General features: G+C 46.0%; 1 protein-coding gene across 1 annotated transcript in view; it reads right to left on the bottom strand.

Moving 5' to 3' along the window:
* Positions 1-450: 450 nt before the first annotated feature.
* Positions 451-12,654, bottom strand: part of MYT1 (myelin transcription factor 1) — a 55,009-nt gene continuing 42,805 nt past the window's right edge. The window contains exons 15-23 of the mRNA XM_042884706.1: positions 12,053-12,115; positions 11,771-11,839; positions 8,680-8,742; positions 8,025-8,108; positions 4,182-4,403; positions 3,321-3,412; positions 2,434-2,537; positions 2,210-2,353; positions 451-591 (exon numbers count right to left, since the gene is read on the bottom strand). Coding sequence (XP_042740640.1) covers positions 451-591; positions 2,210-2,353; positions 2,434-2,537; positions 3,321-3,412; positions 4,182-4,403; positions 8,025-8,108; positions 8,680-8,742; positions 11,771-11,839; positions 12,053-12,115 — 982 coding nt within the window. The remainder of the gene's footprint in view (positions 592-2,209; positions 2,354-2,433; positions 2,538-3,320; positions 3,413-4,181; positions 4,404-8,024; positions 8,109-8,679; positions 8,743-11,770; positions 11,840-12,052; positions 12,116-12,654) is intronic.

The following is a 12,654-nucleotide window of genomic DNA, read 5'->3' as shown; positions in this document are numbered from 1 at the left end:
TTTAAGCCAGTCATACGCTAGTCTTGGATCAGACAAAACCCTGTTCTTGTAACATTTTAACCCTTGGAGCAAGTCTGCAAAAGCATGGCAACTCAGGAGAGACGCCTGCTCTTTCACCAGCTGCCAAGCCCCACAGCCCATGGAGAATTTGACCTTCCATCCTGGTCTACCTCATGATCCAGGTAGAAAAATCCCACTTTTCTCAAGAAGGTCCAAAGTTAAGTAAACGAGAACACTGAGTTCGATCAGTTCCACGTCTCAGAAATGGCCTCTTGGTTACATTTTGGTCCTTGTGTGTTTGTTGGTTTTTGTTTTTTTTTGTTTTGTTTTGTTTTGCTTTGCTTTTTGTTTTTCATTCATTAAACAAGTTTTATAACTTGTAAACCTGAATACTTGGAGGGAAAGTTCCACCTTACAGTCAGCTCGCCCACCCATCCCCATCGCAGAGCACTAAACTTGGATGCCCTTGACGGCTTGCTTGATGCTCTCCAGCAGGTCCTTGTTCTCTGGGTTCTGGTAGCACTCCTGGTTGGTGTACATGTCAGTCAGTGTGTTCACGTACGCATCGAAGTTCTGCTCACTAATGGGCTCCTGCAGTCAGAAAAGCCAAACAGAAGAGTTAGTAGTAGAGCAGGGAGAGAATCATAGGATGGCTTTGGTTGGAAGGGACCTTAAAGATCATCTACTTCCAACACCCTGCTGTGGGCAGGTTGCCTTCCACCAGATCAGGCTGCCCAGCTCTCCATCCAGCCTGGCCTTGAACACCTCCAGGGATGGGGCATCCACAGCTTTTCTGTGCAGCCTGTGCCAGTGCCTCACCGCTCTCTGAGGTGTTTCTTTCCAACTAACTGTGCCAACAGCCGAAGGTCTCAACATCAGAGGTTCTTTGTGCATGGTGTTGCACATAAAGAATCTCACCGTGCAACCTTCATCCAGCAGAATCTTCACTGGCTGCTTGATTTTATGCATTGGCCACGCGGAACTATCAACAGCATCAGGTTAAGTGTGTGCAGGCAGTTTGACTGGAGGGTGGACTGAGGCGTGGAAATGAAAAGTTAGAGGACAAGAGGTGGCAGGGAGTGCTGGAGCATCATGGGGGAAATGAAAGGCGAGGGTAGGGCAAGAGCCAGCACCTCAGGCTCAATGTCTGCACTCTGCTTTAGAGGGGCATCATTGAAACCTAGCAAACATCTGTCTCAGAGTTAGCAGGGAAAAAGGAAACGAGGAAGAAGAAAAAGACCAGGATAAAAATGAGCATACGTGTCTCATGGGCCTTATTTAATCCTGAAATGCCTGAAACCTTGAAAAAATATTTGCTGAACAATTTTTTTGACCTTTACGCGTCAAATACTTTACAAAAAATAAAAGCACTCAGTGAGCCGTTTTGTGCCAGTCAAGCAGCTGGGTGAATAGTGTCCAAAACTGCTCTGCTGGAGCATGGCACATCTCCAAGCAGCCTGAATTTAAATACCAACCTCTATGAAAAGGATTCCCAAAAAAAAAAAAAAAAATGACAGCAGAAAAAAAAGAAATCAAAAGCTTGTTCCTCTTGATCATCGTGATGGCCGCTATTACTTGTAAGAGGACAGCTTCCAAACCAGCACGCAGCCCCCCTGCACACACCTGTTTTTGACAACAGTAATTACATTCCTGGGAATAGAGGGAAGGTAATTAATACCCTTTTGTGGTTTTACTATTTTAATGCAGCCTTTTCATTTTGCAGTAACTCTATGGTAACATGCTGTGGGCTGTTAGACCTTGTTAAATTAAACAAAATACACTCTCTTTAAGAATGCTATTCTTTGGCTGCCAGCTATTCAAAACTGAATCGAAACTACCTGCATAATAATGGGAGCTGTAAGATCTTTCTGACGTTGAAATCCAGTCCCTCCTGATCTCTGCTTGTGCTGTCTTAGCCTAAAAGGCTCTGGGTGCCCTTGATAAAGTTTCCTATTTTGTGATATTACTCCCAGATGTAATGAGACAGAATCATAGATACAAAGGGAGATCAGCAGAAAACGACAACAAAAGGGAGATAACAATGCAAGCTTCGAGATAAGGCAAAAGCACGGATTTTATAAAGCACAGGTAGGTGTGTATAGAGAAATTCTGCTGCTCTTTAATTGTGTGTGAGCCTTATCATAAGCCAGATCTTGCATGGCTCCCCTGATGGCACCAACTGGGGCTGAGCACTGCCCAAGTTTCTTACCATGTGCGGAAGGCGGATATTGGCAAGACTTTGGATTAGAGCCTGGCTCAACCCTGAGAGCTCCAGGAACAGGGCTTCGTTTTGCTCCTCGATGATCTTGTTTTCCTCCTCAATGTTCTTCAGGTTCTTCTCCATGCTGGAGATCTGCAGAGCAAAGAACACGTGGGGTTACAAACCCGTCAGCACTCTGCTGGGAGCTTGGGCACGTGCTCAAAGGCACAAACCTGCGACTGGAGCTTCACCATGGCTGCTTCCATCTCCGAGTTGGACTCGTTCAGCTCGCTGATCTCCTTGTTCAGCTGCTTGATCTCCTCATCGTTCTCTAGAACTGTGGAAGGGAAAGTGACAGGCGGTCAGCCTCTGGTTTTGGCTAAGCATGGCAGCTCACCAAGTCCTCACCTTTGCTTTCACATCCTCAATACAGAATGCACATCTTGCTCTCTTTTTAATGTTTTGTTGTTGTTGTTTTAAAAAATTAACTATAGTTATACTTTGTAGGTCAATTTGTAAATGCAAAAGTGAACAAGAGTCCTGCAGTTGGAGCCCAGAGCATTCATGTGCCCTGCAAAGTTGGCCACCCTAATAACTCAAGTTTGCTCTGTTTGCTCTCAAGTAGGGAAGACATCATAAAAAAAATAAAAGCATATCTCCATTAGAAGCTACAGTGCTAATAAAATAAGGGAACGTTTCTAGAAAAGCACAGGTATTTATATCTTCCAAATTATGTAAGTATTCAGGTAAAATGCGTGAACCTTATCTAATACCAAAATCTCTCAGTGATAGCACTAGAAATGCAAAGTGCCATCGCTAACACAGCTCCAGATCCAGAAATATCTTTGGGATTAGAAGTCTTGAATAGATGAAAATAACTGAATGTCTGAAAGGGATTTGTGAAAATGCCAGAGAATATTTGAGGGGACAAAAAAAAATAATAAAACCAATACTCAAATTTCAGCGCCATTTCACTATTTCAGTACCCAGGCAATCAAAAAAAATGGGTGCTTGTAACACAGAATTTGCTAGTAGATCCAAAGATTTCAGTCTACAAAGAGATGCCAGTGGGCTCAATACCCCAACACAAGTGCCAAATAAAATGAGTGAAAATCCTTACCATCACTGGTCTTGAACTTTGTGTTGAGAATTTCATCCCCTGAGAGTTTTCCTTTCTTCCCAGCAAAAGTAGCTCTTGGGCACCCTGACAAACTGAAAAACAAGTAAAAATGGGTTTCATAAACTCTCTGTATTTATAGGTGCTTATGTTCCCAACAAGAGCGTGTACCATTTGGTGGAGTTCATGCTGTGAGATAGTTCTTCTAAAAGCTTTTTATGGTGCAGAGGAAATTGCTTTATGAATAATGCCACAAAGGTCCTCATTTATAAAGCAAGAGCAATTTTCTCTGAGCAAAGATTAAAAAAGAAAAAGTGTTATTTTCTAAAAGAGAGGGCATGACAGGTGAGGAAGGTGAAATGAGTCTGGATGGATTGGGCATCAAACTCCCATTTTGGCTGTTGAAGAACTGCTCCGGCGTGCTAATGGAAGGACACTACATTACTGCTTTTCATGATTTTGTCCAATTCATATTTCACTACTTCAAAGTTAAAACATCTAAGTGTTTTCATCCCATGCAGAAAATACAGCCCTTAGAGCAACCTGACTGAGGGCAGCATTAAAAGCACCAGTTACCCAGCTTTCATCGAGAGTGGAATGATGCTCAGAGTACATTTACTCCAAAACTGCCACACTTAGGGTGATCCCAAGGTTGAATATTAGGAAAAACTTCTCTGAAAGAGCGGTGATGCGCTGGCACAGGCTGCCCAGGGAGGTGGTGGGGTCACCATCCCCTGAAGGTGTTCAAGCACAGTGAAGAAGTGGCACTGAGGGACATAGAAGGTATGTTGGTGATGGGTCAATGGTTGGGCTTGGTGATCTTGAAGGTCTTTCCCAACCCTTAATGATCCTGTAATTATTTACCTCCTATGAGTGAGGAAGCTCCCATTGGCATGGCCGGATCCATCACAGCCTGGGGTAGGGCAGGTTGGGCCTTCGTTTTTCAGCGATTTCCAGGAAAACGTGGAGCCATTGAGGGATCCTTCCTTCTGCCTTCGGGCAGCCAGGGGGCAGCCCGATGCACTGCGGTGGGAGGCATATTTACCACTGATGTGCCCAAGACCAACGCAGCCAGGAACCGGACACCTGAGCACAAGGAATACAAGAAATTATAGGAGAGGTGTGAAAAGGGATGGAGTGATATTAGGGATGAGCAGGAAAGAGGAAAGCAGGAAAGCAAGTGTTCATACTTGGGGATGCCACCCAGACTTCAGTCTGGAAAAAAGGATGCTCAGGGGAGAATGTATTGCTCTCTACAGCTCCCTGAATGCAGGTTGCAGTGAGGTGGGGGTCAGCCTCTGTGACCAGGTAACAGCAACAGGATGAGAGGTGAGAGGTGATGGCTTCATGTCGCACCAGAGGAGGTTCAGACCGTGTATTCGGAAATGTTTTTTCTCTGGAAGAACAGCGATGGCACAAACTTTGGCACAAACTGCCCAGGGAGGCGTTGGGGTCACTGTCATAGAATCATAGAATCACCAAGGTTGGAAAAGACCTAAAAGATCATCCAGTCCAACCGTTCACCTATTCCCAATAGCTCCCACTAAACCATGTCCCTCAACACGATATGGACGATACGGATGGGAATGCAGCCTCTCACACTGGGGGCAATGCCATCCTTCCCCATCTTTCAGCACACATGGGCGCAGCGGAGCTCCAGGGCTCTGTGCCCATATTTCAGGAGTGGAAGTGAACACATCCCACTCAGGCTCCCGCCCCTTCCCAGCCCCACAGCACTGCTGCGATGCTCAGCCCTGCTCCCCTTCCCCGCTGCTCCTGGGGAATTCAGAGGTGTGATTTGTGACACCTTCGCACCCCTCACGCTGCCTCCCGCTCTTTGCAAACAGCATTTCTGCAGACCAGCAGCTCCCGGTGCTCAGTGGCATCAGCTCCACTCACTGTCCCCAGAGATGTTCAAGAATTGTGGAGATGTGGCACTGAGGGACGTGGTCAGTGGGCAGGGTGGGGTGGGCTGATGTTGACCTTAGGAATCTTAGATACCTTCCATCCTTAATGGTTCTATGACTTTGTTTGGTGGATGTTTCACCGATGGAGGTCACACCACTTTGCATCAGCTGGGACATCTCTTCACACAAGTTTTAAGAGTCTGTGGGACTCATTAGTCTCTATGTTATTCTTGTGGCTAGAGATTAGGAATGGCAATGAAACAATGGCGATGAGCTCTGTCACAGCTGGGGCTCAGCACTCTGGGCTGAGCTGCTCAGTGCCACCCCACACCCACTGGTGCTGTGGGGTAGGAGCTGCATGGTGCACAAGGAGAGGTGCTTTCAAGTCAAAAACCAGCAGGCAGGGATAGAGATATTTAGTTACTTCCAACAAATATGTAATGGAAAAAGGCCCTCAGGGAATAGAAGTGCTGTTTTTGCAGCAATGGATATGGGAAGCAGATGGGAAATTAGGAGCTACGCCATTCCCCTAAAAAGAACCAAAGACAACCAGCGGGCATCACACCACTGCCACACTCACAGAAAAACACCCAAAAAGCAGCTGCTATGATGTCTCCACACCTTAAGACAGATAGTAAATAACTGTTGTTTTGGGGATCCCGGCAGCACCCCAAGGATGATCCCCTCACACCAAACACATTGGCAGCAAACCACGTGCTCCTGGTTGGGCAGCAGCAGGAATTGCTGCCCGTCCCATGCACCCAGTGCCAATTGAGGCCAGGAAAATGGTGCTGGAGGTGTTGGGGCAGCGCTGACACGAGCAGTATTAATTGGCACAGCTCACTTGCTAACTCCCCACTTAATGGCACGCGGAGTGAATTCGGCCATTCAGCAGAGTCTTGACTGTCTATTACGGTTTCTGCTGTGTCTTGCACTTGTTTAAAGATGCTAGTCAATTATAAATACACTTAAAAGTTTATTACTCGAGGGAGGTTACCCTATAAAAAGGTAAGAAATGGAAAAAATAACCCCTTGTCCTCAGCTTGAAAGCAATTAGAGACTTCGATTTACCCCAGCAAAATATCCATTGAGCGCTCCTGGAAATCACAAGCTCTGTTTCACCACAGCAGTGATTCCTTTCACTGTTTATATTTCGTGCAAAAAGGAGCTGACAGCAGAAGGGGGAGCCGCACACCCATTATTTTCCCAAGATAATTTGAAAAATGCTGATCTCGATTTTAATCAGCTGCAAATGCAGCACAATTCACTTATAATATCCCTGCCAGCAGGATCCTCAGTAAATTCATAACATCATTGCTTTTATATGATCACGAGCAAATTACTGAATCCTCAGGAGGAAAAGGAGAGGAAAAAATAAGAGAGAGAGAGAGAGAGAGGGAAACAAACCCCAGCATTTAGCATGTAGCCATTATGGCCTGACCGTTCCATATTTTACACTGTTAATTTAACTTTCATTACACTTTCATTGTTAAAAAATAAACCAGAGCCTTATTGTGCAAAACAGCTGGCTTGGACATTTTTAAAAAAATTTTACTTTTATTATTATTATTTAACAGAAGCAGCAGCAGCACTTGATCAATTAGGGAAGTGCGGATGCCTCCACTTGGTGCCAGGGCTGGGCTGAAGGTTGAGGTGCTCTGTTCTACCACATCTATAGCAAATTACTGGAAGGATGAGCAGCAAAACAATGGGGACTGAATGACATTCTCCTTGGTGGCACTGTGCAAAACTCAGATGGGCTTCAAGCGCCACTCGGAGCAGAGGAATGGATTTGGAGGCAAAGCTCCTCAATGCATCCTTGCATGGATGTGCGCAGTGCACACCTTGCTGCTGGAGACAAAGCACCAGCCTGCTATAAACTGATGGGCAGCAAAGGAATCTGAGTTGTTCTGCACATCTCAGAGGAGCTGCTGCTCATTCTGGGACTAGCAGAGGACCATGGGCTGCTGCTTGTTCTGCAGCACATCAGGACGTTCAGTCCTTGTGAATTCCTCTGCAAGCAGAGGAGCAGAACCACAGTGAGGCCATTCGGGTTGTTCTGAGATCCAAAAATCCCATCCCTAATGATGCTCCAGCACATTCCTTCCTGTTGTTAGCTTTCAAGCATCGAGCACAGCCCCAAGCACTGGGAAGAACATCGGTTTTGTGGGAAGCATTCTTGTGCAAGCATCAGCTGCGCTGTAGCAAGCAAATCGTGTAAGAGCTCCTTTGCAAGCTCCTTTGCACTGAGAAGTGATCACTTGCAAAGCAGGAGGAGCTGCTTGGTGCACCCTCAACCATCAGTTGAAAAAAAAAAGCCCAACAGCCAACAGTTGCACAGCTGCACTCACTGCTTTTTCTTTCCTTTACTGTGTCACAAAATGGCATCGCAACACCACCAGCAATTCAGGACTATGTGAGTCCAAAAGGTTTTTTTTTTTTTTCGTGCAGATTCTCAAGTAGGTCGCTTAATTTTTAATAAACTCCGCTAACTCCTGCTAATTATCACACAGTTCATTTAGCTCGGAAGCTTTCCTTCCTGGAGACAGAGGAGCGAGAACAGAGCAGATGGCTCAAATATCATCCGCTTCTCAAAGCTCCTTTCTCCAGCTCGGAATATTCAGCAGTAGCCAAGGCTGTACGAAGCACATTTTATGTGGGGCAACCAAGCCCTGACCCTACCCATGCCAGCACCCCTCATGTGCCCACTGCCACCCTGAAAGCCTCCAGCATTTCACCCAACTGTGGGTTTTTTACCCTCATTTGCAACACCGCTGATTTTCTCTTTGTCCGCACTTACTTCATCAGCTCCGGGTCCTCTTTGTCATCCTTGGTCGGGGTTATCTTGATCCCGCTTTTCTTGGCACGAGGGCAGCCTGACAGACTGTGTTTGAAAAGAGAAGAAAGGGCTGTCTGACTGGCAGGGCCCCCACCTCATCAGCTTCCCCCGAATTTCGCACGCGGTTTTGATCTCTCTCGTTTTGCAGCTTCACATCACGAGGAGAAGTCAGGAGAAAAAAATATGTGTATTTGAGGAGATGGACAGTAATTAACGGTGCCTAGATAAGAAGATATCTGCTAACAGCCTGCAATGTTTAATGGAATTGTTGAAACAGAAGGCTCAGATCTCCGCTATTAATGCTATAAAGTGATAATAGAAGTCATAAATAGGTAGCGTTATTAACAGGAACATTGCATCAGCTAAAATCTGACCCTTTGTCTTTTATTCTATTGAAGGGAGCTTCTAATCAGAGGCTGGAAACATCAAAAAAAGGAAAAAAGTCAGATTAAAGAGATGAAAATAGGCTTCAGTTGTCAGTAACATTAATGTTTTATTCAGAACTTTACAACTCTGCCCACTGCAGGGGGAGGAAAAAGAAAAAGACAGAAAGAAATTAAAAAAGGGGAAAAAAAAAAAATAAAGAAAGAGAAAATAATTTAAGAGAAGATCTTACCTTCTGTGTGATGCATAATTTCCTGTTATGTGACCAGAGCCGTCACAGCCAGGAGTAGGGCACCTGTGGATGAAAGGAGGCTGCCGTGAGCTGGGGGTCACCCACAGAACAAAGCAGGGTTCCTCCCTGCCCCTTCTCCCTCCACAGGAACAGCAGCTGTGCTGCAATGGCCACAGCACTGCTGTCCCTGTGCTGATGGGTTTGGGCATCAGAGGTGAAGAGTGGGGAGGAATGAGGATGTGGGGAGGGATGCGAATCCTGGATGTGTCCCCACCTTGAAGAGCAATGATAATAAAGGAGGCAAGAAAAGGCCTCCAGGGCAATGCCTATCTTCTCAAGAAAGATGAAGGGAGATGACCAATGCCATCCTGTGAGACTGGGCTGGATATGAGCATAGGCAAAATACCCCCGAAATATCCTTCAACCATGGATAGCCTGGCCACATAGGCGTCTTCCCCAGGGTCACTTTGGGTTTGGGTGATGTGGGAAGGCAAAGTTCACTGAAGGCACCCCAGAAGGGAACTCAGAGCCCCAAACTCATCAGTGCTGGAAAGCAAAAAAGGAAAAAGGAAAAAAAGGCGACCATAACCTCACTGTGACACTGTGGGTTAGGGATGGGGACTCTGAAGGGGACCTCAGGTCCCTTCCCATCCACTGCATCCACAATCATGGGTTTGGAAGTAAGCATCCAGTGCTCAGCAACATGAATGAAGGCCAAGCCTAGAAGAACGCTTCTGTGATCACACAGCCCAGCACAAAAGCTTGCACACCGCGGAGCAGGAGCGAAGATAATAGTGTGAGCTGAGCACTGCATCATTACAGCCACGGAAGCGAGGAAGGTGAGGGGCTGTGAAGTGCCACAAGCACAAAGACCTGCTCCAAACGCTGTAGGTGAGGCATAAAAGTTGTCATGGGGACCAGCAAGAGAAGCAAGGAGCCCTCGCTGGGGCCACAGTCCCAGGCTGCCAATTAGCCAGCGCTGCTCGAGTCAAGCACATGGAGATGGAGGGGCAGGGGAGGCTGAGCTGCTGCCTCGAGTTTGCAAAGGCCCCTTGTTCTCAGGGGGATGTTTTGTGTCCTCACTTTCTTGATCCTCAATTATAAGGCTGCCTCTGCCTGGCTTGGCAGCACTGGTTGGAAGATGTTCAGTGCCTCTGGGCATCAGAGACCCGATGGGCAGTGGGGTGGCAGCAGAGCTGCCTGCAAGGCCAGTGCGTGTGTGAAAGGTAACGTGCTCAATGCTTGATCCGGGCAACAACACGAGGGGCTATGAGAGACTGCTCAGACTCAGGACTGGTGCAGAAGCAGCAGGGTGAGGGTAAAAGTCCCCTAACTCATCTGATAATCAGAGAGGAGAGCGTTTCCCTGTTATATACAAAGTAGAGAAGGAATCAAAATCATTCTTTGCTGTTCTAGCTTCGGGCTGGGATGAAATGATGAAAACACCAACACCAAACTCCTTTTGCCTTTCAGGACTTTTTAAAAAGGTGGGGGGAAAAAAAAAAGTGATTTGATTTTTATTTTTAATTATCTGGAGACAAATCATTCCGATAGAGACCTCTTATTGCCTGTTTCAGCCTGGAGCTTTTTGGGGGGTTTTGTTGTTGTTGTTTTGTTGGTTTTTTTTTTTTAATCAGGGATATTAACCCCTGGAATACAACTTACAATAAAAATGCTGAACGTGGCCTTATCTGAAATTGTGGAAAAGCTCTGAGTGTGATATCTGCAATATCTCCAAATCCCTTTCTCTTTCTCTGTGCCTCCGTCCTCACCAGGATAAAGAAAGAGAACAATATTGGAAAATAACACTGAAAAGCTTTGTTTTGGCCAGGAGTTGCCTGATTTATGCAGTACTTTGGTAGCAAAACACTACTATCACATGCCCAAGGGCACAGGGGGATGCGTCATTCTGGACATCATTTAATTTTAGTGTCACCCACTGAATACAGGACACAGGACTTATTTTGTCTATGCCCCTCGTGAGCTTTTGCTCTCAGTAGAGTTCTTCTCAATTATGGTTATGAATATCTCACCATTGAAATAATCCTAAATTTGGATTCAGCAAAGCAGGAAGCTAAGAGGAAAATTAGCCTACAAAGACAGGCTGTGTGTGTGGCAGGGATGCTGAAAAAACACTCACTTTTCCCCCAGAGATGTGGGTTGGGTGGAGAAGGCTCGGGTCCCCCCATTGATTTTTAATACAATTCCTATTAAAGCTTCCTTAAGGGAAGGCAAACTAAGGGAGCAGTTGGGAAATTCCCCTGGGTAGCAGGGGAGCTCTTGAAAACGAGGAGCATTGGAAATAAAGCTGAAAACAGGATTAGGAGAAACACATCTGAAAGTCAACACCAAGCCTGGATTGCTCCCTTCCAGAGCAGAACTGGCAACGAAGACATTCAGGTGTCCACGAGCCTTTTGCTACCCATTAACAGACGTGTGCACAGCTCTTCCCATTTACATCTGCTCCGGATCCTGCCTCATCAAGCACCGTGTGCTTGTCCCACTGCCCCGCCAATCGTACTCCCATGGCAATGAATGCAAATCTCTGCCACCGGATCCCCAGCAGCCCTTACAGCATAGCACAAAACTAGCACACCTTGTTCTTTGAAAGGGTTCTTTTTGCTACGACCTGGCAGTATTTTCCCACCTGTGTCTGTACCCAGTACTAAAGCGTTGTGCCTTTACCCTGGCTTCAGATTATTTGAGAGTCGTACAAAAATGATAATAGGAAGGATGATGGCACAAATTTAGGGAACGAGAGCTGGGCAAAAGACACCAAATGAAAAATAAATTAGCTTATTTTTATCCAACAGAGCCTGTCAGGGGTCTGGGTTATTTCTGAGTTGCCCTGTGATACCTTCTCCCCAAAAAACCCTTCCCACATGCCACCATCTAATCAATATGACAGCTAGGCTCCACCAGAGCTCCTCACAGCCAGACTCTGATCAGTTTTGAAGGAAGAAAAGAGGGGATAAAATAGCAAAAGCAGAGCACAAAGTGGGAACAGGGAAGGTATATAGAGAAGAAAAAAAAAAATAAGGGAGAGGGGAGGAAAGCAAAAAAAGGAGTTCCAAGTTGAGCGCAAACATACTTGAGGTCAGCAGAGTGGGCAGCCATGAGGTTTCTGAGGCTCTTGTCAGCAAGAGGACAACCAGAAAGGCTGAAAGAGAAGAGATGGAATATCTGGATAAGCCAAAAAAAAAAAAAAGAAAAGAAAAGAAAAAAAGAAAAAGAAAAAGGGCAGGGGCGTGGGGATGGAGAAGGGTAACAGAACGTGGGGAGGAAACAGAACCAAATTGTCCACATGGTCAAACAATATACTAAAAACTAAAGTTGTATTTAGAGTTTGAACTGCGGAAAAAGGTGAACCCACCTGCGGTGAGAGGCATAGTTTCCCGTGATGTGTCCACTGCCATCACAGCCTGGGGTAGGGCAACTGGGCAACAACAACAACACAGATGTAAGTGCTGGAAAGGGATTAATTCACCCCAGAATGCGAGCCCTCCTTGGTATCTGCATTGGAATGTCCTTGCCTTTGGTCCTGTTCACAGGCAAATACACCAGCTCTTTCCCTTTTTTGCTCCCAGAAGTTCATGATTCTTCACAGTTTTAATAGAAAAAAAATGTGGTAAATGTGAAGAAAGTGTTTGAAACACTTGGGCTCTCAGTGCTGTTGGTACCCACTCTTTGCCAATGGGAGGGCTGAGAGATGGCACATTCACAACCCACCAGGGACGGCATAAGACACTGAGCTTCAATCAGACACAGGTAGCTCCTGGCTTAGCTACAGATCATTCGTTACAGCTCTCGGGTCAGAGAGGAGCAATGGTACTAAATGAGGAGAGACAGCTCAGGGTTGGCCATGATACCATTTATTTATTCCAGGGAAGAAATTTCTTGCCCTTCATAATACAACTAAAAGCACTGCAGGTCTTCAAGGTTCTACCTCAAGAATTGCTATTCACATCATTGCTG

The sequence above is a fragment of the Lagopus leucura genome, unplaced genomic scaffold (genome assembly GCF_019238085.1).
Source record: "Lagopus leucura isolate 7727_CA_CO unplaced genomic scaffold, USGS_WTPT01 Super-Scaffold_100045, whole genome shotgun sequence".
Taxonomy (NCBI): Eukaryota; Metazoa; Chordata; class Aves; order Galliformes; family Phasianidae; genus Lagopus; species Lagopus leucura.
Note: the sequence above shows the minus strand (reverse complement) of the source record. Positions and strands in the feature narration are given on the sequence as shown.